Raw genomic sequence first — 24,079 nt, 5'->3', positions numbered from 1 at the left:
ATTTCATTACTAATTAATCTGCAGAATTTTGACCGCACTATTATTTTTCTTTTTAATTAATAAAATGATTTAATTGAAATTAGTATATCTGATTAATTATATGTTTACATCTGTGCATGAAAGCGTGCTCTCATTAAACTAATCCAGAAAAACTCACATGGTTTTATTGCTGTTCCCTTGGTAACAAGCAAACCCTTGCCCTTTTAGCCTACTGGCATTCGTGTGGATCGTACCACTTAATGCTTGTAGGGGGGTTATTAGGAGATATAACTTATAGATTGACCTCCCGTATGCCAAAAATGATCCCGTTAAAATAAACGTAATGCATCAATCATTGTGGTAAAACACACTGCTCGCTGCTTTTTATATGAAACGTTGTATATTCAGTTATCGATAGCCTTTCGGTTTGCCGGCGCTCCCCAGGAAAGCCCGTCATCACATCAAACTGACGATGGTACAGTAAGCTGTCAAAAGCTTGTTGCTTAAATCTGTGCGGTGCAACAGTGAAGTAATGAAGAAATGAGGTCGAAATAACAAGCTGTAGTTCTACAAAAACAGCGAGATTTAAACGTGTTGTTGAACAGATATTTCGGGGGCACTTGACACCTTGTTTTCGTTAGTTCAGCCGGGCTGCCGTGTCGTCTGTCCTGGCTGGTGCGTGATTGCTGTTTCCTCTGGGAAGCGGTTCATCCGTGATGATGAGGTAAGCAGGTGCACTCCTCAGCTAACACTGTGGCTAACGGACGCTAACACACGTTAACGTTCATTTTAACGGGTTTTTAAAGCGTTAGCCCCGTGACAGCGGCGTCTTTAGCCTGCTAGCTGTGTGTTTGTGAATAGCTAGCTAAAGTAACGTTAGCCGACGATGAGAATGCAAAACAGAGACTCGCATGCTAACTACCGTCGAAGTACCAAACTGTGTAAATAAGGCGATAGTGTCACGCAGTTGACAGTCATTGTAGTGCTGTTGTATTTTCTGCTGTTTGGTAATTGAAATATATAACATATATATAATATATAATATATAATATGTAACATTAATTATATACAGTACATTATATACAGTAACATGGGGCGGGACAACCGTTATCAGTCAAGTCAAATTCGTATTTCCCTGTTATAAAATATGGAAAACAACTCTTGACAAGCAATTTGAAGTATTTTCTAATAACGTCAAACAGGATTACAATCTGATAGCCTGCCATCGATGTGTGTGTAACTTTTCATCCTACTGCCCTAAATATGGCAGCATGTGTCAGCAATACATAAAAATAAACATTTATCTAAAGTGGAAAATGTTAATCTCCACCAGTAATGTCATCCATACAATTAAAAGAAAGCTGTGTAAACAGGAGGTTAATCTCTGATAAATTTAGAAAAGTAGTGGAAATGTTTGACATATCAGCACTGAGGGACTGTCAGAGAAGGGAGACCCTCCCGGGAGCTACCAGTATTTTTCCTTGAGCCCTCCTATGTAACTGGGGGTAAATGCATGACCTTCCCTTCACCATAAATAACCATATTTCACAATTTCTGGCTGTTGATAAATAGTTGGATTTTGGAGATTTTTTAAAGATAGCATATCTTTAAAACCCACTTGCAAGTTTTGGCTTCTGAGGGTATTAAAATAATGCAAAATACAACCATTTAAAGTTGAATATCTCTTTCTTAAGTCAAATCAAAAAACTTCCTCTCCAGTTCTCAAAAAAAAAAAATGAAGCTGAAGTGACCCCTCCCTGTTTTGCACAACCCCCCTCCTCTCCTTTAAATAAGGAACAGTCCAAAGTATTTATGTGGTTAAGTGGCAGAGTTTTTAATGAAATACTGTGGCTATACTGTCATGTCAGGAACTTATAGTAGCGTTCTTGATTATACTTAACAACCCTTGTGGTCAATTTCGAGACTTTGTCATGTCAGTTTTGGGATTTGTTATGCTGGATTTAACATGAAACCGCTTTCTGAGTGAGAATTTCAGACGACAGTAAGCCTGAGAAGCGAATACATCATGTTTGCATTTTTGCATAAACTAACATTAGGCACAAAATCATGAATTAGCCCTGAATTATTAGAGGGGGTTTGCTGAATTTGGGGGCAAGAAAGTGAAAATGTTACATAAAAGTGTATTACAAAATAGTATCACATTTTGTAAGGTGGCTGAGTGACATGGCATGAGGAATTACATGTCACACTTTCGCATGCATTTAAGAAATGAAATGATGGTACAGCAGTAAATTTGATGGTGCATTTTTCCCTGTCCTGCAAATAATGCAAAAGGAAGCTGATGGCATAGGCCTATATGTACAGAAATTGAACCAACTTACAAGGCACTATGTAAAGCATATTTAGGACATCCAGTTATGTGCTACATGTTCTGTACATAGTCTCATCAGGACAAAAGCTTTGTACAGTGTTAGCAGCCATATAATTTATTAAGTCTATACTTGCTTTTCATTGCTGTGAGCAATTCTGGAGGCAGGATGAAATGTTGGATTTAGTCTCCTTTTAAATTATAAGATTTAATTCATAGCTAAAGGCTCGGCAGTGTCTTGCTCTGAGATGTGCATACACAGTTGATCAGCTCCTCGTTTTCTATTGGCCCATTTCTGACTGGGAGGGTCTTCCCAGGGGCAGGCACCCAGGCAGGAAGAGGGGGTGGCTGGAAATGTTTCAGCCAGAGTTGGACAGGCAATCTGTTTTTACTGTTGTGAAGAGGAAAATCTTTGGTTACTGAATCCGTGGGACAGAAACGTGGATAAAAGCTGCTGTTTTGTTCATTATATTAACAAGTTAGCTGCTTCAAAGTATCTCCAACCTAGTTTTTTTTTCCGATTTGGAGCAGAAGTTTTCTAGTGTTACATGAAGAAAGAGAGGTAGGTGTTCCTGCTCTGTTTCCTGACTTGCGCCCGAAGGAATTTGCTGCAGTATGCTGTGGGATAGCATGCAGTAAAGCTGAGCGGCTGTTATAGCAGAAGATCTGGGTTAAATTCAGCAGAGTTTATTCTGAATCTGTGCCTTTTGAGTCTTTAGTTCACGTTGTAGTTCACGTTACTTACTCTCAGACCTCTCAACCCTTGTAAATATTTATTCAGCGTACGAGTTAACCACCTTTTCTTGCTGCTCAGCAACTTCCTGTGTTTTCCCAGTTAGTGTGCTGAACTATCCTGTCCTGTGTTTGACTTAAGGTGTGTTTAAGCTTTGTCTTGCTTTCCTTGTTTTGTGCATTTGGCCGGTCACAGGTCAGCATACCGGTATTTGATGGCTGCAGTTTTGCACTTAGTGCTCTTGTTATCCCACAGTATTAGCAAATAAAGTGTTACAGTATAATGGAAAACAGGTTGTAGTGAGCAGAGAAAAAGGACAGAATATACATGTCAATAACATGAAATGTAGTTTTGATTGGTTTATTTTTTATTGAATACTGATCAATAAAATGTATTACAAATGTAGTATAACACATCTTTTGGCTCTCGGACTTTGGAAATGTTCATGTACTGTTATTGATTAATTGATTACCATGACATCACAGCTACACTGCCCAAACTAGCGCACCAAATGTGGCTCAGTGTTTGTAACATGCTTACGCTTTTACTGAAGAGGTACAGCCAGGAGAAATCAATTATTAAACGTGAAGACAAAATATTGCACACACAACAACCGTCACAACATTTCTGAAGTGTAGAATGGTCCATCGGATATAATGAGCATCTGTCTTCTTTGCTAACTAGCTACAATTAGCAACACTTGGCTGGAAAAACATAGAGATCTTCATCTTGAGATGTCTGGGCAAAAAACAATCAGAACGACTAAGAAAGATCAAGGAATTATTGTGTAGAAACTACAAAAATAACACAATAAGTGATGGACTTTGCTACTGCCTGTTTATTATTCCTATAATGAGAGAGAGTTTGCCAGGCTGTATAATCAATGCTCTGCTGATCAATTATGAATTTTGTGGAGTTGTTTGGAGCTTCAGTGTTTGACCCAGTGACATATAGCCTACAGTATTTCACATACCAACAGTAATAAAGGGTGAGGGGGACTTGCTTGTTCCTAATCCATGCTTCTCTTGTTTTTGCTGGAGCCCTGTGCCTTGTGTCCCCTGCTATGAAACACAGAGGTTTCACTGACATGAATGAGGAGACTTTTGACGCAGTGCTGCTGTCAGTCTGTATGCAGCCTTAGCCTGCAAGATGCTGAGTGCTAGTTTAGTGGATATTGAACAAAGTATAATACTGCAGGGTTTCTGCAGGTCCTCAAAAAGTCTTCAGTTGTCTTAAATTTAATTGTACAAGCATAAGGCCTTAAAAGCCAATTAACAGTCCTAAATATTAATTTGTAAGGTATTACTTGCCACAAACATTTTTTTATCTAATTTGATTTATCCATCTTTTAATTTTTTGCCTGTCAAAATAAGTCAAGCTCTTCAGCGTGAAAATCAACATTTCGGATGCTGGAAATCTGTAAACCTACGGTTGAACCTAATACTGGCTTATTACTTCAAACTCTATGCCTGTTGGCAAAATATAGATAAACCTAACTTACTCTAAAAACCGCATTCCAACATAAAACCTACTACTACACAGTACAATATATGTGTACCATTTAGATTTACTCTTAGCCTACAAAACTTGCTTAAGAAAAAGCTGATTTGTCCAAAATTCAGTCTTAAATTTGGTTAAAAAATATTGTGAAATGTCCATGCCTGATTTTGGAAATCCTACTTCACTGTTAGTGTTTGCTTGACAGGGCTGGTATATTTAGAGCTGCATCTAACAAACATTTTCATTGTTGATTAATCTGCCAGTTATTTTCTTGATTAATAGATTCATTGTTAAGTTCACAAAAATGTCAAAAAGTAGGGAAAATGTCCATCACAGTTTCCCAGAGTCCACTGTGACATCTTTAGGTGTTTTGTTTTGTGCAATCAACAGTGCAGAGCCCAGAGATTCATTTAACAGTGATATAAAAGAGACAGAGGCAGCAAATGCTTATGTTTGACAAGCTGGGACCAGAGAATATCTGGAGTTTCTGTTTAAAAAAATGACTCAAACGATTGGTCTCTTGGGAGTCTGACATGACTAAATATAACTGGACTAATTACAAAAGATCACATTTGTTATTGTTTGACCTAATCTGCTTTCTGCTGTAAACTGAACAGATGACTCTGGGGATTGAACACAGCCTCTAGTGAATAGAAGAAAGTACACGAGATGCGATCAGTGTTCACAAATAATTTATGGTAGCTCTGAATGTGCCAACTGTTGACTAATAATACCACATTACAATGTTGTTTGTTTGGATGCAATTTCAGTAATATGCATGTTTTTTTGTCTTTCAGATCAGCAACAAAAAGTGCCTTTGAGATGATATCCCCGACTTGGTCCTTGCATATTTTCGGCCGATGCTTTCTTTAAGGCCAGACTCGAGCTCCTACACAGGAAACCTCAGCTGCAAGCTGTTTTCCAACACTTTGCACAACTTCAGCACCTGAAAAATGCCAAATAGAGCCATAATATAAGAGGAAAGAGAATAATGACCAGAGAATTTATGACTAGAGTCTGATATTTATAGGCACCATTATTTGTGGACACCACACTTGAATGTGTCACAGACATCTGCAGTTATTTTTGTTTGACGGGTGATTTCTCAGAGATTGACCAGCCTGATCTCTCTGCTCCAGCTGATGGAGGCCTCATCAGATTGTTGTCAAAGAGGACTTTGCACATAGAGCCAACCTACAGCTTTTGGTGTATGAGGCACAATAAGTGACTTTTAAAGAAAAAAAATTAATTTATGATTTTAACCTTCAGACATGGCGTTGAACATTTCTTCAGTAAGAGACACGAAATGGCTGACTCTAGAAGTCTGTCGACAGTTCCAGCGAGGAAACTGTTCACGTAGTGATGAGGAATGCAAGTTTGCGCATCCACCGAAGAGCTGCCAAGTTGACAACGGGAGAGTTGTTGCCTGCTTTGACTCACTGAAGGTAAGAATTACACTTTATTTGTATTTATAACTGTAACATCCTAATGATCCTTTACTGAGTTTGGAAAAGCATCCCTGATATAATTTAGAATTTTCTACCCTACAAGGTTCAGAGATATACTCTACAATATATGAAAAACAAGGATAATAACAACTTAGTTCCCTGTAAGTGTTGATAATAGAGGAGGGAAGTGATACATAACGTCTACTGCCAGTTTAAAGGAACACTTCACGCTGTAATCGATCATTTGTATATCAGTCACTCACCATGTCTCATCCTGAAATTGCTAAGAAAACAATTTTTCTTGCATGCCTCCACGCTGAACAAAGAATCCTGAAACTGAGAAAAATGTACAAATTGGATTAAAGGGGGGCCATGTTTAACAAAAAAAGGCAAAACATCTGTTTACAATTCCCACACAACTAGTGCAGTATTACCCAAACCTCATTATCCAGCCGTATGCTTGTATACATCCCAAACACATACATTTTTGCTAAAATTTTACTATTTAAAACACCTCTGCAGAAACAGCACGCGCACTTCTCGTCTGTGCTTGAGACTATTTATTATGCAAAGATGTTTTAAATATTAAAGTTTTTGTTAAAAAACAAGTGTTTGGAAAGTAACATACTACTTGATAAATGTGACCTGGATTACACTCAAGTGTTTTGATATAGTTTTGCTATTATGCAAAACTTTAAAAATGACATCAGTTCAGCAGGAATTTTCTCAGTTTTTGACTTCTTTGTTGTGAAGGCATGTGAGAAAAACAGTTTTCTTCCCAAAATTCAACACCACTCAAGTTAAATTTTGGATTTACAATTGGCCATTTGAGGAGAAGAGTACCTCTTTGATCCACCTAAAAGTGAAATCTCAAATTAAGCCAATATTTATTGAGACAGTATTACCCCTATTCATTTTCTGGTGACACTCAGATGCATATTTTTGACAAAATCCTGAGTAAAAGCTATAAATCTTTCTTATAATTTTCTGCCACGTATAAGTAATATAACATCTCATGTTTACTTTTAACACAGTTTAAACACAAATTATGTACTTTAACAATATGATTTATGAACTGAAACATGCCATGCACGTTCTCCTTGCCTTACAGTCGGCCATGCCTTTTCTAAAGGGGGGCATGCCTCTACTGCAATCCATTTTAGATCATGCAACAATGTGATTGGCTTACAGATATAAGTGTGTGAATTTGGTTGGAGTCTGATAAGAGTAATCAACAAATTCTAGAAAAAGTTACATCCATTAGAAATGACCGGAGATCTGAACGAGTTAAGATGTCTTACACCTGCTCTCATGCAAGATGTGAAACCACAGAACAAAACTGCAAATTCATAGCTTTATCTTCCATCATGTATAGCTACAGTGTTTGTGGCACCAAAGGTAATAACACACTCTCCCAAAAATAGAGTGAAATACCTGTTAGATGTTACCTCATCACTTATCTAATGTAGTCTAGAAAAATTCTGTCAGCCATTTGGATTACTGCCAATTTATTCTCCTGTTTGCTCAGTTGCCCTGAATGAGACCAAGGCCGCCTTAATCCACTCTCACACAGTCACTATCGCCACACAATGCAGCTTTGCCCCCAGGATTATTCTCATGTTGAGTCATCGTCTTATCTCCTTACTGTAGGCAGTTCATACACAGCTGGTCTGGACAGAGGGCCTTGTTTGTGCCTCTGCGGGCAGGGGCCTGGACAAAAGGCTTTTACACAAAGAAGTTACCTTATTCCTACATATAAAAACAACAATAATTAATTCATCTTAAATATTGATACATAAATATGGTCAAGGAGATGTAATGAAATTAGGCTAAAACTCCTTCCTGTTGTGGAAAACGTAAATGCCCTCAATATTTTTAACTACAGCAGTGAGTCGATCACAACTGCACTTCAGTTCTTGATCATTTTTATTTTTACACTAATCTTTTTCCAAGGCAGTGTTTGAATTTAAAATGCAATTGGCTAAGTTATTTTAAATATGTAAGTTGCTTTAACTGTTTTGAATTAAGTCAAAGTCTGTTTATTTATGTAGCACAACAAACAGATAAAAAACAAAAGAACAATAAAACAGCGATAAAACACAATTCTAACAATGGAGGAATCGTAAAAACACCAGGGGAAAAGAATAAAGTTTGAAAAAAGTCAAATAAAATGGCAAGGAAGGATAATGAAAAAATCCAACATATAAGATATTCATAAACACTTTCCTATAAAAAAAAGTTAGATAAGAGGTCAGCAACAGTTGTTGCAGTCATGTGACGATGTCACGGCTCTTCCTCATCAATAGGCTTTTGTCTGAGTAGTACTCAGATCTCTGTTACCAATATGGCTACTGGGGAAATGTTAGCTGGTGCTAACTCAGTGGCTGTTAACCACCCTCAGTCTTTATTTATTAAAATACAAAGACTTACTTTGCTGTCTGGGCTTGTCCACTGATTTTGGCCTGTGATTTACTAATTGTAGCTCAAAACAATTGCTGTTAAAGTACCCAGTCATCAATTACTCCTAACAGAGTTAACTTGAATAAACAGAGGAATGTGCACATGCTTTGCTTTTGCAACTAGTATCTCATGACTTCCATTAAAAACAGTTGAGAGTCTTGTTGATACACAAATCTAATTTGAGCCATCTCCTGTGGAAAGTAGAGTTTGGCTGGTATGAAAATGTTCAAACTGGTTTGTTATTAAGCCAAACACCACACCAGACTGGTTTACTGAAATTTACCTGTGTCCCGCTTTACTCGGCAGCCACTCCTTAGTGGAACATAATGACACTGTGTCCCAACAGAAAAATAACGTCTTATGGTGTAGCATCATGTCATATCAGAGATTTGAATCGTTATCATTAAATATTTACTTCTGTTATGTCATGTAAACAAACCACTTAAATATCAGCTGTGCACTCTAGATCAGACCGAAGACAATTAAAAGATGGGTTACTAGCCTACCTGCTATCTTCCTACATTTGTAACAACTCTTTTTAAAACAGAAAACACGTTTATTATTATGATATTTACTGGAAATTAGATACGACTAAGCCAACAGCACGTATTCTAAGTTGTTTTTAGCAACGGTCATTTACCATATATGTGGTGTCAGCTCTCTGGCCACCTTCCTCCAGGCAGATGCCTCCTTCTTTGGGTTTTTGCAGTGAAATAAGGAGGCATTGTTTGGATAACTTCATTTCACCATCATGAACCTTCTCTTCCTAATCAATTGTGGTGCTTTCAAAGAGAGCGTCAGGAATAAATAGAAACACGGCGGCCGAGTAAAGTTCAGCTCACAGTGTTGCGTGCAGCCAGTTAGGACAGGTCTTTCCTCATCTTCAAATCCAAAATTTTGTAATAATGGCACAGTTTTAGTTTTCTTGAGAGACTAACTCTGTCATGTTTCCTCTCCTCATCCCAGAAAACACATGAACTTTTTTGTTAACAAACAGCATGTGTCGCTCTTCTCCCTACCACCTCTACCAAACTATGATCCTCTTCATGTTGCTGACGCTGGCCTAGACTCAGCAGTCAATAGCACACAGCCTGTCAGACACTAGTGGTTCTTTTGGCCTGTTTATTAACACAGTATGTTAATCACAATGTTATATTGCTTATTACTAATGAGTGGACCTGGAGGCCAACTCTCACAATTTTTTATCTCAACTTAACTCTGTTTCATACAGATTGTAAAACATATGCTCTCTCAAATAGAAAGACAATAAATCCTGTCAGGACAGAATAGTCATTGTGCAGTTTTCTTAGTCATCTTTGGGTTTGATTGAACCCTGCAAAGCTGTGGTGAATGAATCTTATTAAGTTTTATTTCATACTTTCAAGCAACTCGGTAATTGTTTAACAGTTACACATAAAACATTTCAAGAGCGGTGAATACTTTTATTGGCGCTGCAGTTTTTTACAGAGCTTCATACAGACTAATGAAACACAGATAATGGTAAAATCCTCTCTGAAAATAATTAATATAAATCTCTTGGGAGAAATGCAAATGAGGTGAAATTAGTGAACTTAATTGAAGGATTTGAATATGGAGGGCAGAGGAAGCTAACCTCTCATTAGGCTAATAAAGATGCTTGATTAACAGAAATTGTGTTGCTAGGCTCATTTTAAAGTCTAAAAGGAGATACTGGATTCCCGCAGCTGGCAAGCTCAGGGACGTCTTATGTATCCAGTCAGCTTTTTCGAAAAGTCTCACATAAAAGCTACAGAGTGCAGTCATTAAGGGAGCATTGTGTCTTCATCTAATTCATGCTGCTTACATCACTGTCTATTACATTTATATTTGGTGAATCTGGAGCACATCATCTATATCCAAGGCTAATATTCAATGCCAATGTGGGAAATCGTCTTTCTTTTATGTAGTAAGGTGAGAGTTACAGTTGTGTAGGTGATTGGTGACGGATAGTTGTGTAACACCTCAGCTCTTCATGCTGGAGGAGGAAGTTTGCATGTCATTTCAGATTAATGATCAAAGCCATTCTTTCAAAGAACAGCTGTCAAATTTAATGATAGGAATATGGCTGCACAATTTAAGGAAAATATGCATTAACATTGTTGAACATCGCTATAACAATAATACAAGTAATAAGTGGGTATTAAAGTGTACCGAGTTCTGCTATTTTGCTGATTTAAATATGCTGCTGAAATACTATAAATTGCTTTCTAACCTTTAACCTTTCATACCTTAAAATGAACTAAAAAGGCGGCAATAAAAAAAGGAGAGTTACGTTTTAAATGAGCGGTGTGTAGGACTGTGTAGGAGCTAAAACTTCTCCCATGTGCCAAGCATGAACTTCCCATCAGAATTCAGTGTTCAGGAGGTTTAAAGCAGTTTCATGTTAAAAATCTGTGTTTCTCTGACGCTGTTTGGCATGTCAGAGACGAGCCACACACCGATCACATGCCGATGTGTGATCACCTTTTTTCCCTGATAACTTAAGTTCCAGATGTTCAGGAGGTTTTAACTATCCACAGAGGTCTCTCCAAAACAAAACAAATGGACTGGTGATTTGAAACGGTAAAAACACTGAATAAAGCAGTTTCATGTTAAAAATATGCGTTGTAGCTGTTAAGCTTGTCACAAAGTTGTTGCCAACTACGGTGTATAAAACACAAACGGGCATATCTAGAGCCAGTACTTGGTTTGTCCATTCTGGGCTACTGTAGAAACATGGTGCAACAAGGCAGACTTCTTAGACAAGGACCTGCTCCCTATGTAGATTTAAACGGCTCTTTCTCTGGAACGAAAACACGACGATTCTTATTTTTAAGGTAAGTCTCACTAAAGAAAACATACTTATTATATTCTACCTCTACCAATGTATCGCCCTAAATCCTAAACACTGGACTTTTTTAAGATTGTTTTTTGGGCTTTTATTGCCTTTAATGGACAGGACAGTTTGAGTGTGATGGGGAGAGACAGAGGGAGACATGCAGCAAAGGGTCAAGGGCCAGAATTGAACCTGCGGCTGTGGCTGCTGCTGCAAGGACACAGCCTCTTTATATGGGGTGCTGCTCTATCCACTGAGCCACCAGACACCGCCTAAACACTGGAGTTTTAAGTGCAGTTTTCCTCTAACTCTCTTTCAACTGAATTAAAAAAAAAACAACCCACAAGTGCAATATTGGAGTTTTTTACACAATTGACATCGCAGTGAAAAAATGAAGATATATTATGCAGCCCTAAGAGATTATATAGAGGACTATAAGGATCACTGACCTGCAATCCTGAGTGTATTTACTGCCTTTTTTTTTCTCCTTTCAAATACAGGGCCGATGCTCAAGAGAAAACTGCAAATATCTTCATCCACCTTCACACTTAAAAACTCAGTTAGAGATAAATGGGCGCAACAACCTCATCCAGCAGAAGACTGCAGCAGCCATGCTCGCACAACAGATGCCGTTTGTGATCCCAGGACCCAGTCTGCAGCCTGTGGTGAGATCCTCACAGTTATGAGGGAAGTACTTGAATTTGTTTTATGGTGCTTGTCTCACTTGTAATATGTCATTTTTCTCCTATAGCCAACATTTCCTGTTACGCAGGGACTGAGCACAAACACTGGTCTTGGTTATGGTTCATACATGACACCTTTGAGCCATGGCATGAGCCTCATCCCGACAGACAACCTCTCCAGCGCCCAGGTCCTTGTTTCTGGGAGCCCACCTGTCACAGTCCAGAGCTCCTCCTCCTCTTCTTCTTCATCTTCTTCTTCTCCCTCACAGAAGCTGCAGCGTACAGACAAACTAGAGGTATTCATACATGGCAAGGGAGTGATTTAACATGACAAAATACAGTAGTACTTCTGCGGGTTGGCATAATTCTGGCTCCATGCTGAAATGCTGAATCCCTGTAACTCTGCATAATTTGCTCCTCTCAGGTGTGCCGCGAGTTTCAGCGGGGAAATTGTGCGAGAGGGGAAACAGATTGCCGCTTCGCTCACCCCAGTGACAGTCCAATGATTGACACCACAGATAACACTGTCACTGTTTGCATGGACTACATCAAGAGCCGCTGCTCCAGGGAGAAGTGCAAGTATTTTCACCCGCCTGCACACTTGCAGGCCAAAATCAAATCCAGTCAGCAGCAAGTCAATCACACAGCTGTGGCAGCCCAGGCTGCAGCTGCAGCCATGGTAAGACAGAGCCTTATCCTTCTGACCACTGAAACATCTTTTAGTTTGCACAAGAAGCACATTATCCTGTCAGTAATATGGTGGTTTTTAGTGTAATTGTGTTTGTCATGATGTCACTGAATGTGGAGCAGTACATATTAGTATTCTGTCATTTGCAATGGTTCAATTTACCTGATGTTTAAGTATTAGACAAAGTAGAAAATCAGTAATTAGATGTATTGTTAAACCTGTTTTGCAACTTCAGTAACAACAGCAAGTATGAAAGTCAAATTAGTGATTTCTAAGACCAGGCGTTTTCAAAGTCTAACACTGTGACAGCCCTCTTGACAAAATCGAGACTACTGTGCACCACCCACCACCCCTGCTTGTAAACAGGAAGTGTAATTAGATACACTTTGGTTTTCAGTTCATGCCATGATCTTTAAGCCTACATTTGTTTACATTTTGGTATACTGGCATCATAACAATATGGTGAATTAGCTACAAGAAGATCTTGTTTACATATACCCATCGATGCACAGACAACTATCACTGGATTACTTTGATACTGAAGAAAACTTAAAAATGTGTAGATTTTCAGGCAAGTTTAGGAGCTATAGTGAGCGTCTTTTTCTGTTATTCCTCTTTGCTGAGAATTTTTGGGGCATTTTATGCCTTCAGTGGAGAAAGACAGGAAATGTGGTTGAAGACAGTAAGAAAATGGCATGCAGCAAACGATCTGGCCAGCCAAGGCACCAACAGCTCAGGGTATTTACGCCCATGTGATATGCACCCTTACAACTCTTTTTTGATTTTTAAGGGAATTCAGGATGTTGAGTTGCGATGGACATCAAAGATAAGGATGTCCTTGTAATCTGGCCAAGTTTTATCTCAAACGAGTGTCATTTTGACTTAAATTATGGGCGAAATCAGCAGACCTAAACAAAATAACAAACTTCCTGTTTTTAGAACACAGTATCGTAGCATTACATCTCGCTCGTCACAGCCCTTCAGCTCACTCATGCAAGTCTGGGGAGACGCACATCAGAGTTTGAAAACCTCTGTTTTAGACTGTATAACTTACATTAATTTAAAAGGAGTTTTATTCAGAAGTTGAAAATCTGCTCTTAGTCTGTTTGTCTTCTGATAATTAAGAACATATGCCTGTTTTTAATCCTGTGTTTAAAAACACTGCAGATGTAAACAGACCTTTGATGACATCGGAAACATTAAAAAGGGATGAGATGAGATGAGATGAGATGGGATGGGATTTATGGTAGTTGTTGTCAAGGATTAGTCCCTGTATTAAAAGGCTTGTCAATCAAACTGAGAGCAATAGATGAGTTTTTATAATAGAGAAGTGTTTTTGCTGACATTTCATGGCTCGTGCTTTCAGCCCAATCAAAAGATGCACATTTTCTATGTGGGCACAAGCACTTCCTGGCAGAACCGGTGCTATATTGCAGTTACCTGAGAAATGGCTTGTTAAACAGTTTTATTATGTGCTATACAGTATGAATCATTTTAATGGCTCAGCTTTGTGACAACTGAAAAGTGAACAAAAGAGCAAAATCTTTACATACTTTGGACTCTGACGTTTTTCGCTTCAAATTTCTGCCATTTCTTTTTCCAATTCTTGCAGCTAAAAACATTTCTTGTTTCAGTTTCAGCTTTTACATTAACTTACTTCACTTAAGTTGCTTTATAAGTTATAATGCATTTTCGGGTCTCTCACTCACCGTTTGCCATTTTGCGTCCGTAAAATGTGCCTCTCTTCCCTCTGTACCCTTCATAGATCAGCTATGTCACTTTTTAAGTTATCATGTCTTATTGTTACTTACATTTACATAATATTTTTGCTGCATTAAATTTAGGTTGTTTCTTCAGCTCACAGAGGCAATTAAGTTTTGTTGTGTGCAATGTGAGAGACATCTGCCATTCACCAAAATCCTTAGTGTGAATGTAGTAAATGCAGCTCCACATTCTGTGTTTCATGACATCGCATACTTGTTTATTTCAGCTGTTCATTCGTGATGTTGCCTCTGACTATCTCTCAGGAAACGAAGTCTTCTTTTTTTCGTTTAAAGCTGGGGCAGGCAAAAATATGGGATGGCCAAAAAAAAAAAAAAGAGTTTGAAAATACACCCTCCTCTTGCAGCTCTACTTTCGACGCTCTTCGGACTCCTTCTTTGGGAGGACAACAGGCAGCAGTTTAGGGAACAGACTTTCAGCTGTAGCGGCTCAAACATTAGCTACTTTATTGTGAACTTGGAGCCTTAGCAGTGAGCTTTTGGCTTCGGTTAGCAGAAGACTAAACCATCAGCAGCATTTTCTCTACCGTGCTGAAGCGTTTTGCTGATATTGTTTTATTTTGAATTTGTAGAACAGTCAATAAAACGCCTTCTCTCTGAAATGACCTGTGATTGGCCGACATCTCCCATAATCGCCTAGATTTTTTAAAAAGCCTGAAAACAGAGTCAAGAGGAGGTGCAGTTATCTAGTTTTCTCTCAGACCACTTGAATTAGAATTTGCTCAAAGGGTATGATGTGATTTTTGCTCAATTACGCCCAAAACAAAACTGCCTACCCAAGCTTTAACAATAAAATTGTTACATTATTTACCCTTCCTGAAACCTGTTAAACCAATGTATTAGAATAACACAGAGGGTGCATATTGTAGTTGCACTGACTGCATCATGGTAGCTTTTTGATTACAATTAATAAACTCTGATCAAATAATACTAATGGTCAATATACAGTATGAAGAAGTATACGAGATTATGGCGTATTATGGTGTTGCCAAAGCTGTTGATTACCTGCACATGTTGAGCTACTAATACAGGAGGCTCTAGTTAGTGTGTCCTTTAATCAGTTATTTTGGTCACTGTGCATGCATATTGTGTTTTATGTGGTATACTACATTCAGATTATTTTGTTTTTGTTTTCCCCCTCTCACCTATCCACAATGCTGTCCCCCATGACGCACCTCTGCTTGCTGTTACCTGTATGTTAAACGCTTGAATCCCATTGGCCCACTGCCATCATGTGCTCGCTGCCTGCTATTAAAAGACTCAGTCGACTGCCAAAGCAATGAAGCGATCCCTCGAGGCAACTGTAGACCTGGTATTTTCACCTTTTGCTTTGGTTGTAGCTATTACTTGTACTGTATTAACTTTTCATTTTTGTCATTGTGGTTTAAAGCTTCTTCATTTAGTCTTTGTGTGTACACAGTCATCATCAGTAGCTTTAAGTGCCTAATTTAAGAGATGTTTAAAAGTTTTTGGTTATTCCATTCATATTTTAATCCTAAAACATGCTTGATTTTTCCACTATGTGGTAACAGTCACCTTGTTGTGTAGTCGTGTTTGCCATTTTCCCATATTTTTGTAAATGAGTACTAAATATTAAGTGTTTAAAACCTAGCTGAACTGAGATAACAGAAAGGTTTGGTGTGTCATGTCTCCTCTTGTTTCCTTTCAGGCCTTTCCCTACAGCGTACCCCTACCAAAGAGACCAGCTTTTGAGAAGAGCAGCTGGGCCAGCTCTCTACTCAGCCCCAATTTTTTGCACTATCAACAGGCTCTGGCCAACACACAGCTGCAGCAGCCCACCGCTGCATTTTATCCCACAGGTAAGCTTTTAAATTTAGAGCGACAGTTCACCCCAACATCATAAAGACATGATTGTCCTCTTACCCGTAGTGCTCCTTATCTATCTAGATTGAGTGTACCCAAAATTTTTCTTAGGCTGAGCGCACCCAGGGTGCCTAAAAAGAGCACTCCCAAAGAGCTGCTCTAACCCTCCAACATCACAGTTGCGGTAACAATTCAAATGTACTTTTTGGTGCTTTGAGCAGCACAAGCCAAGTGCTATCTGTTTCCACGACATTGGAGAGAAAGCAGACATCTCTACGATATCGCCAACACTCAACAGCTCACACCAAAACAATCTCCATTGATAAATAGCACATGTGAGAGGTGAAATATGTACTTTAGGTTTTGGGGTGAACTGTCCCTTTAATGTGGATTCAAAGCTAAACAGGAATTTTATACAGTTTTTAAGTTTGGTATTTGTCTTAAAGCTTTTTTTCTAGAGTTTATTGTTGCTCACAAATATTACACAACCTTTTTTGTTACTTGACTTAACTACAGTGTTTTATTTTGCTGAATTTACGCAGTTAGATCTATGCTGTCCAAAGACTTACGATCTTATTTGTTTATGGTTACTAGACTTAAGATATATTCATGTGGGCTCGTGCCAGTGTTGACGATTCTGAAGTGTCAGTCAATTTAAAATACTCTCTTTCCATTTATTAATCACGCAGGTTCTGTGTTCTGCATGACTCCAGCTAACAGCGTTGGTAGGTCCCGTCCTTATTTTTATTTGTAAACTGTCTAATTGTGAATGGAGAACACAGGTGAAGTTTCATATAATCTGTTTTTTTTTTGTTGTGTCCATGAAACTTTGAATCAGGAACCACATTTCTAAATGATCAGTACCGATATTTTTTTTTCTGTAAATATTTTTTTTGTTGCATATTTGTGTGCTTTTTTTTAACAATTTAAGTCTTGTGATAAATACAGACTTGTAATATGTTAATAATCCTTTCTCAAACATCACTTCAGATAGTCAAACAGATCACTTAAATCTGACCAATTTGGTGGATTTTGTTTGTAGAATTGCCACACATGGATTAGGAAATTTGATCAGCATCCCTTCAATGTTTTATCTGCTCTTGATTTTTTTTACTTGAATTAAAAACTCCTCGCACATCCTGTAAAATTATCGCTGTACATGTCGTCTCTTTTGGGATGTCAAATTATGGACAGATTTCCTAATTTTATCTCTTATCAGCTCTCCTTTTATGTTCTCCCCCGCTGTCTCGCTTTGCTGTGTGATCACATGCCATCTGCTGGTCTAACCCAATGATGGCTTGCCGCTGATGTCATATTGTATTTGCCTGGCAAGACAGAGAAAAAACATTGCTATGGTTACCATAATGCTCCACCTCCCTTTTCATTGCTTTCATGGTTCCCTTCCTGAAAAAGTCCCCATGATGTACAGTGCTACGCCTGCTACTGTCTCTGCAGCAACTACTCCCGCCACAAGTGTCCCCTACGCAGCAACAGCACCAGCCAATCAGGTTTGCTCCTTTTTAAAGCTTTCTGTCATAAAACCTTGAGCTCTGAATAAGTGCTTCATCTTTAAATCAGGGGAGTTGCTTCATCAGCATAGCGTTGCCCTGCTTGCATTGCTCGTCTTTAAGCTTCATCTACCTGTAGACCTTCAGTTGAGCTAGGCTGCATTTCACCCTTTTCCCAGATGACAGACATCACTTATGTATCTAGAGGTCTTTCATCTTCAAATATTGGTGTTTATTCTTTATGCATGTTTTTTGCTTTTTTTGTCGCTTTTTTCTGTTTCATTACACAGTGTGCAGTTCAAAATGTTCTCTAGATATTCAATTCACAAAAGTAGCTGAGATACTCGTCATACTGTTTGTGTTAAGTTGTTAATATATGCAGTGATTGTATTATTATCATCTGTGAAACGATGCTGTCCTTATTAAGGTTTCATTTTTATACATGACACTGTAATGAGACATCTTTCAGAAGTGGCGATGCTAAAGGGAAGCTTTGGTATTTGTCAGCCTGGACCCTATCTTAGTGCTTGTTTTTGGCAGTGACAGGCTTATTGTAATTATAAGTGTCTGATGGCATTATGGATAAGATCCCTACAGCCATCTGCAGACTCACCCGACTCCATTTAAATAAACAGTCATTTAATCATCGTGAAACACGCTTCATTTCAAGTCAACAAACAAAATAAATTTCTAGAAGGCCATCTTGGTTCATCTTTCCAGTGTTTCAATGAGCACTAGTTTGGTTGAAATAAATGCTGTGAGTGTAGAGTACACTCACAAAAATGACAGTTTATTTAAAAACAGTCTGGTGGGTTTGGTAATAGTGATTTCAGGGCTGTTTCAGGTTAAATAAAAAGGATCTTACTCTTAAGAAAAAAAACTGTCTCTGTAGGGATACTTTCTCTAATGTTTACAGACACTTAAATAATAAGTTGAGAATGTCAGTGGCAAAAGCAAACAGTTGTGTACAGTGTGGTAAGTGGACGTACATCGACAGTGTGTAATTGCCCTGAGTGGTTACATTGCAGCGTGTTTCACAGCAGCCAGCTGCAACGCTTTAGCTCAGTATTCGACCAGTTTCAAAAATTGTCCTCATCGTTAGTCCCTTAGACACAAGTACATGGGAAAATAGGGTTGAAAAATACCCAAGTTACCCATGTATGCTGTATGTTTATTTGTGTGTGTATAATCTGTGTCTCATTTCAGTTTAAAATCTGTATTATTTATATTTTGGTCATCTCAGATTTGAAGATTAAAACATTTGACGGTTAGAGATTGTAGAGGAGTCCATGTAAAATATATGGACCTCAAAAACAATATTTTTTACTTTATTATTTCTTTTTTTTCTTATAGCTAAATGTTTCAACTTTGCACCCACTGGTGTTAGAAATGCATGTTTTGCAGCTGAGACTTCAAATTGCAGTGAAGTTATTCAGTGTTTTCAGTGTTTCAATACTGTTTATTTTAGGCAGAAAAAATGTCTGAAATGATGCATCGTATATTTATGCAATATTTTAGTTAGATGTAAAAGCCAAGTGTTGTTTTTTTTTTTTTTGTTAATTCATTTATTTTTAAATTTAAGACTTAACATAAAATTAAGACCAAACTCAAGAGTTTAAGGGTTTGAAAGAATACTTCACCCACAGAATGATCATTTCTTTATCAATTACTCACCCAGTGTTACATTGAATTAGTGAAGAAAAAGTTTTTTTGTTTTTTCTTGCATGCCTGTACGGTGAACAAAGAATCGAAAAAGGTGAACATTCTCGATGAACTGAAAAAAATGGGGCCGCATTTCACAACAGCGAAACTATGTCAAAACGTCTGTTCAGAAACTCTCACAGAACTTGTGGAGTATAATCCGAGAGTTTGTAAACAGTGATCATTTTGTGTGTGAGGTATTCCTGTAAGGTATTTGTTTCATTTCATTATAGCAGCATTTTATACATGTCACAAAAACACATTTGGACCAAGTATATTTGTATTGTGTTCAACCACTAAGTGACTGTCTTTTGCCCCTGAAACAGATCATCCTCAAGTAACCACCAGAAACAGAAGTCAGTGCTGTGTTGCTGTTAAAGACGCCAAACAACTGCTCTGTAAATATTCTGTTAACACCACACACAACTTACAACAAGCTGCATGCTGATGACGTCACTGATGAAAATGTTGTAGACTTTGATCGCTCAGATTAAATACATAGCTCAATTACTAGGATTATTCTGTGTTGTGTCACAGAAGGTTACTGTATGCACGCGTCTCTGCACCTGCATTGAAATGCATCCCCAGTGATGTGGATAATATCCTGGTTTCTATTTCCTGAAGTTCTGACAAGGCGATAGGTTCATTTAGCCTCTTAATCAGCTGAAATGCAGTTCACGTATAGAGAACCTCATCATTTTCATGAACAAATCCAACCAGGGAACACATGGGAATTAAACAGAAACATGCAGTGCAGATACACATTACTGTTAACTGACAGGGAAACAAGCAGAAATGTTGTTCACTGACCGTTTGAAATTGTGTAAATATTACAAGAGGAAAGGATGAGACTGACAGATCTGATCTGAAACGTTAATACCAGGTATAAAGGGGTCCTATGTTGGAGATTGTGAAATCCTCAAGATAATGAGCAGCAAATTATTTTTCCTTTCTTGAATGTGTGATGTTAACTGTAAGGTTTTTCACATTAATGATTGTTTATATATTGCCAGCTTTAATTCTTTCAAACAAATTAGTAAAAAGCACTTATTATAACTCTTCACATTGTAAAAAAAGGCAAAAGTTTCCTTTAAAATGCTCTGAGGGTAGTCCATCTGTATCGTTTTCCTTGTCATCCCTAGAGAACAGGATCAGCGCTCCACCTCCTGGTGTGCCTTTGCATTGCATATACAGTATGTTTGCTAAGAGGAAATACTGTATAATCCATCTGCTGTCAAAGTAGCAGCAATGATTTAAACATTTAGATTTTCCCCACTTCAAAAAAAATATGTATTTGAAATATTGGTCACAGTGATGTTTGACTTGTTGCTGTGTCTGTAAGTGGTTTTCACCTCTGGAACTGGTTTCACAAAGATACACTTCACTCAAATTAATCAGTCACATTTCTAAATTATACAAAGACATTTTACTGGAAAAATTCACCAAAGAGTTTAAGAACACAAATAAAACAAGCACAGACGTGTCACTGAAATGTGAATTCACCGTTGTACATTTCCAACAGGTCACTTCAGTCTTTAAAAACTGTCCCTTCTCATTACTCACTCTGCTATATTGTTATAAAGCCATAAATTATAAGCCATGTTTTCCTCCCTTTTTTAAGTTTGGTGCCACTGTTTAGGAGGTGTCACTGATTGTTACCATGGAAACATTGATCAGCAGGGGCACATTCAATTTGAAACAGACTAAAATGTATCAGAGGTGTTCAGCAGCAGCGAGTATATAAACAAAGATGATCTTTACATAATGTTCATACTATTTTTGTTGTTGTTTTGGCAATGTTAACATATGTTTCCCATGATAGCAAAGCCCCTATGAACTGACGTGAATTAAACTTAAGTGTATTAAAAGGCAGTCCCTCAAGGACATGGTGATATTGCAATCCCAACAATAAATGGAAATTCAGCCAATCCCTGTAAATTCTGTGCAACCTTTTACACTTTTTTACACACGTTTTGCTTCATTTTGTCAGGGCAGAATGCGGCCCAGGTGTTAATGATTGTGACCATAGATTTATCTTAGTGTTTAGTTAACCTGGTGGAAAGGTGGCTGACGTTTTAAGCTTAAAATAAGCCAAGAACTGTGAAACTGCCTAACTTACATCAGACTAATCAAACAGCAAAATTAGGACCGGCCTTTGATTACAGACCTGTGTGAAATATCCTTGTGAAACTGGCTCCTGGTTTTTAAGAAGAGCCATCAAAATGAACTCAATAAAATGTTGTTATTACCACCGCTCATATTCAAACTAAAGTTCCCGTATTAATCCTATGAGGGAAGAGTTGAGTTGTGTGTGAACTGTTAGTCTTAATGTGACAGTCACTCGTCTGTACTGTATTTGAATGTTACAAGTGCCTGAAGAATTGTGCAGACGAGGACGTCTGTGCAAATTTAAAAGGCTTCGTGTGGAAAAATCACTCGATTAAATCTACTTAAATCACATTTAGAGAGAAATGTTTTGCAGTGCTATGTCAGCGCATTAGTATTTAGTCAATTAATTTTCACTGATGCTCAAATGTGTGTATGTGTGTACTACAGTGTGTATAAGAGCTGATATCCAGCTTCATTTGTTTTAAGATGGTTAATGTACGATGATGTTTCCTAATTAGTTTCATGCACAGTAAAAATACTTTATGTTAGAAAATTAGAATTTGAGGAGGTAGAAGTTTGGTGAAGCTTAGTCGTGTAGGGTTATAGCCACATTATGCAAATACCCATATTTGTTTGAAACTGACAGAGTGGGTATTGTGTCACAAACAGATGTTAAAACGTTTTCGCTCTTATATGTTAACATTCTCTTGAACATCTTTTATGTAAGTTTTAGTTCCCTGTTTTGCAGCAAATATCAACCTGTCCTTTCATGTTTCTGATGTCTTTTCAAGTGACTGATATAAGTTTTTTTTTTTTTTTTTAATTTGTACACTTTTCTTTTGTGTGATTAACTCAGACAGTCCACCAAATGATATGTCATTTTTTTCATTCGTTGTGAAAAGATTTACAGATTATTGGTTGGAATATAGGGACTTGCATATTTTACTAGTTTAACATTAGAAATGAACACTTTTAAAATGTTTTCTCTTCTATTTTATGATGAATGTAATTTATTAAACTGACTTTAGCTCTGCTGAAGGGTTCCTCAAAGGGCCTTGATCTGTTGTATTAGCCTACGATAAGCCGTCTTGTGTCCAGGGATCGAACGTTTGAGCAAAGAGAAGCTTAAAACATTTCATCTCTGTCACTGCCTTGTCACCTGTGAGGGACAACAAACCTTTGTATGAACAAGGCCATAGAATTGCTCTTTATGTACAAAAGTGCATTGTACAGGCCACATTTTACAGAAAGTAACTTTCATAATAGTGTAATAATAGATTGTCATTTAATTGTTTTGATGTGTTGCCGAGGCAATCTGAAGTTGCAGTGATTGAAAAACTGTATTTTTGTAGGTGATGAAATTGTGTTTCCTCCTCACAAGAAAACATTAGATTGTACTGTCAGATATTTATGCCATGGTGAAACACTGTAGGCGATCAAATGCATAAGAGTATATTTTGAATTGCGAATTTTGTGTTTTATATGGTTTCCACTGCATGTTAACATCTTGCAGCAAACATATAATCCACCCTCGGAGAATTCGCAGTCATGAGTTGATGGTTCAGCGGCTGTTAGAACCTTGTTTTCAAAGTTTAGGTTGTTATTAGTTATATGACAAATTTTCCCTTATTTATTTTACCTGCAAATAAAAGGCATATAATTGAATGTTTGTTTCACCTTTTGGCAAAAAGCTTGAATGTCATGGATATACCTGCACATGGAGGTTGTTGGAGATTTTGATCGCCCAGTAAGTGTGGACAGTAAGAATGTTTGGTGCGACCAGCTAAAGCACTTTTACAACTGTCAGACTGAGAGGACATGCTTTTTGTGAACTTTGCCTTATCTTTAATCTATTCCTAAGTTTGTATTTGTTCATTAGTTACAAATTCCATTCTGTCTAATAAATAAAATACATTTCATGGAAGTTCTCTGTGAAGTTATTGATATATAAGTTTTGAGTTTGAGGCCAAAATTACAGTTTGTAAAACAATTATTTCCTGATATGACTAAAAGCTTAATTGCTTGATTAATTACAGACTCTGATATATATTGGTGCCATTTGGATCCATCCTGGCCTGAATATAAACAGCCCCTCACATATTTGTTTTAACTTGTGAAAATAATTTTATTCAGGCATAATGAAACATTTTTTGTGGATAGTTTTGTTCCTGTAAATTCAAAATTGTGTAAAATCTAATATTGCAAATAAATAAATGTGAAGTAAATGCAGTGCTGTGTTCTTTGTTGTTTGATTTTGTACTGAATCTTTTATTTTTACATCATAAGCCAAGAAGGTCATGGGTTTTTATAAGACTTTTTCTAGAATTTTGTTTATTATTTATTTATTTATAACTGGTAATGCAAGGCAGCTTTATTTATACAGCACATTATTTCTACTCACTTCTTTTATTATTACAATTATTATCATTATTTTGTGTTTACTTCTCTCATTCTCTTTATAGTATTTACTTTTATTGGTGTGGTTTTATTTTTTCTATCTCTA

At 37.5% G+C, this 24,079-nt stretch overlaps 1 protein-coding gene across 7 annotated transcripts; it reads left to right on the top strand.

The window, feature by feature from the left end:
• The first annotated feature begins 432 nt into the window (after nucleotides 1-432).
• LOC121949409 (muscleblind-like protein 2a) lies at nucleotides 433-23,805 on the top strand. 7 transcript variants are annotated; one of them, XM_088083284.1, is made up of 10 exons: nucleotides 434-703; nucleotides 5,339-5,986; nucleotides 11,783-11,947; nucleotides 12,034-12,261; nucleotides 12,390-12,644; nucleotides 15,693-15,746; nucleotides 16,104-16,254; nucleotides 16,948-16,983; nucleotides 17,714-17,766; nucleotides 19,794-23,805. In XM_088083284.1, exons 2-10 carry the CDS (start codon nucleotides 5,813-5,815, stop codon nucleotides 19,806-19,808), a joined length of 1,131 nt encoding a protein of 376 aa, XP_087939410.1. In that variant the 5' UTR covers nucleotides 434-703; nucleotides 5,339-5,812; the 3' UTR covers nucleotides 19,809-23,805. The 7 variants fall into 7 exon arrangements, with proteins under 7 accessions (XP_087939408.1, XP_087939410.1, XP_087939412.1 ...); XM_088083283.1 differs by having other exon boundaries at nucleotides 435-703; nucleotides 17,672-17,766; XM_088083282.1 differs by lacking the exon at nucleotides 17,714-17,766 and having other exon boundaries at nucleotides 433-703; nucleotides 11,783-11,944.
• Nucleotides 23,806-24,079: the final 274 nt, after the last annotated feature.

Source organism: Plectropomus leopardus, chromosome 10 (assembly GCF_026936395.1).
Source record: "Plectropomus leopardus strain MGB_pleo_1.0 chromosome 10, ASM2693639v1, whole genome shotgun sequence".
NCBI lineage: Eukaryota > Metazoa > Chordata > Actinopteri > Perciformes > Serranidae > Plectropomus > Plectropomus leopardus.
The sequence above is the reverse complement of the archived record's forward strand: the minus strand, read 5'-3'. Positions and strand labels throughout refer to the sequence as shown.

Bases quoted from the DNA above. Each gene is read 5' to 3' on its own strand.
- LOC121949409 (XM_042495086.2), top strand. From the start codon at position 5,813: ATGGCGTTGAACATTTCTTCAGTAAGAGACACGAAATGGCTGACTCTA. The intron at 12,262-12,389 runs GTATTCATACAT...TGCTCCTCTCAG, and splicing joins AGCGTACAGACAAACTAGAG to GTGTGCCGCGAGTTTCAGCG. The intron at 16,255-16,947 runs GTAAGCTTTTAA...TTAATCACGCAG, and splicing joins CGCTGCATTTTATCCCACAG to GTTCTGTGTTCTGCATGACT.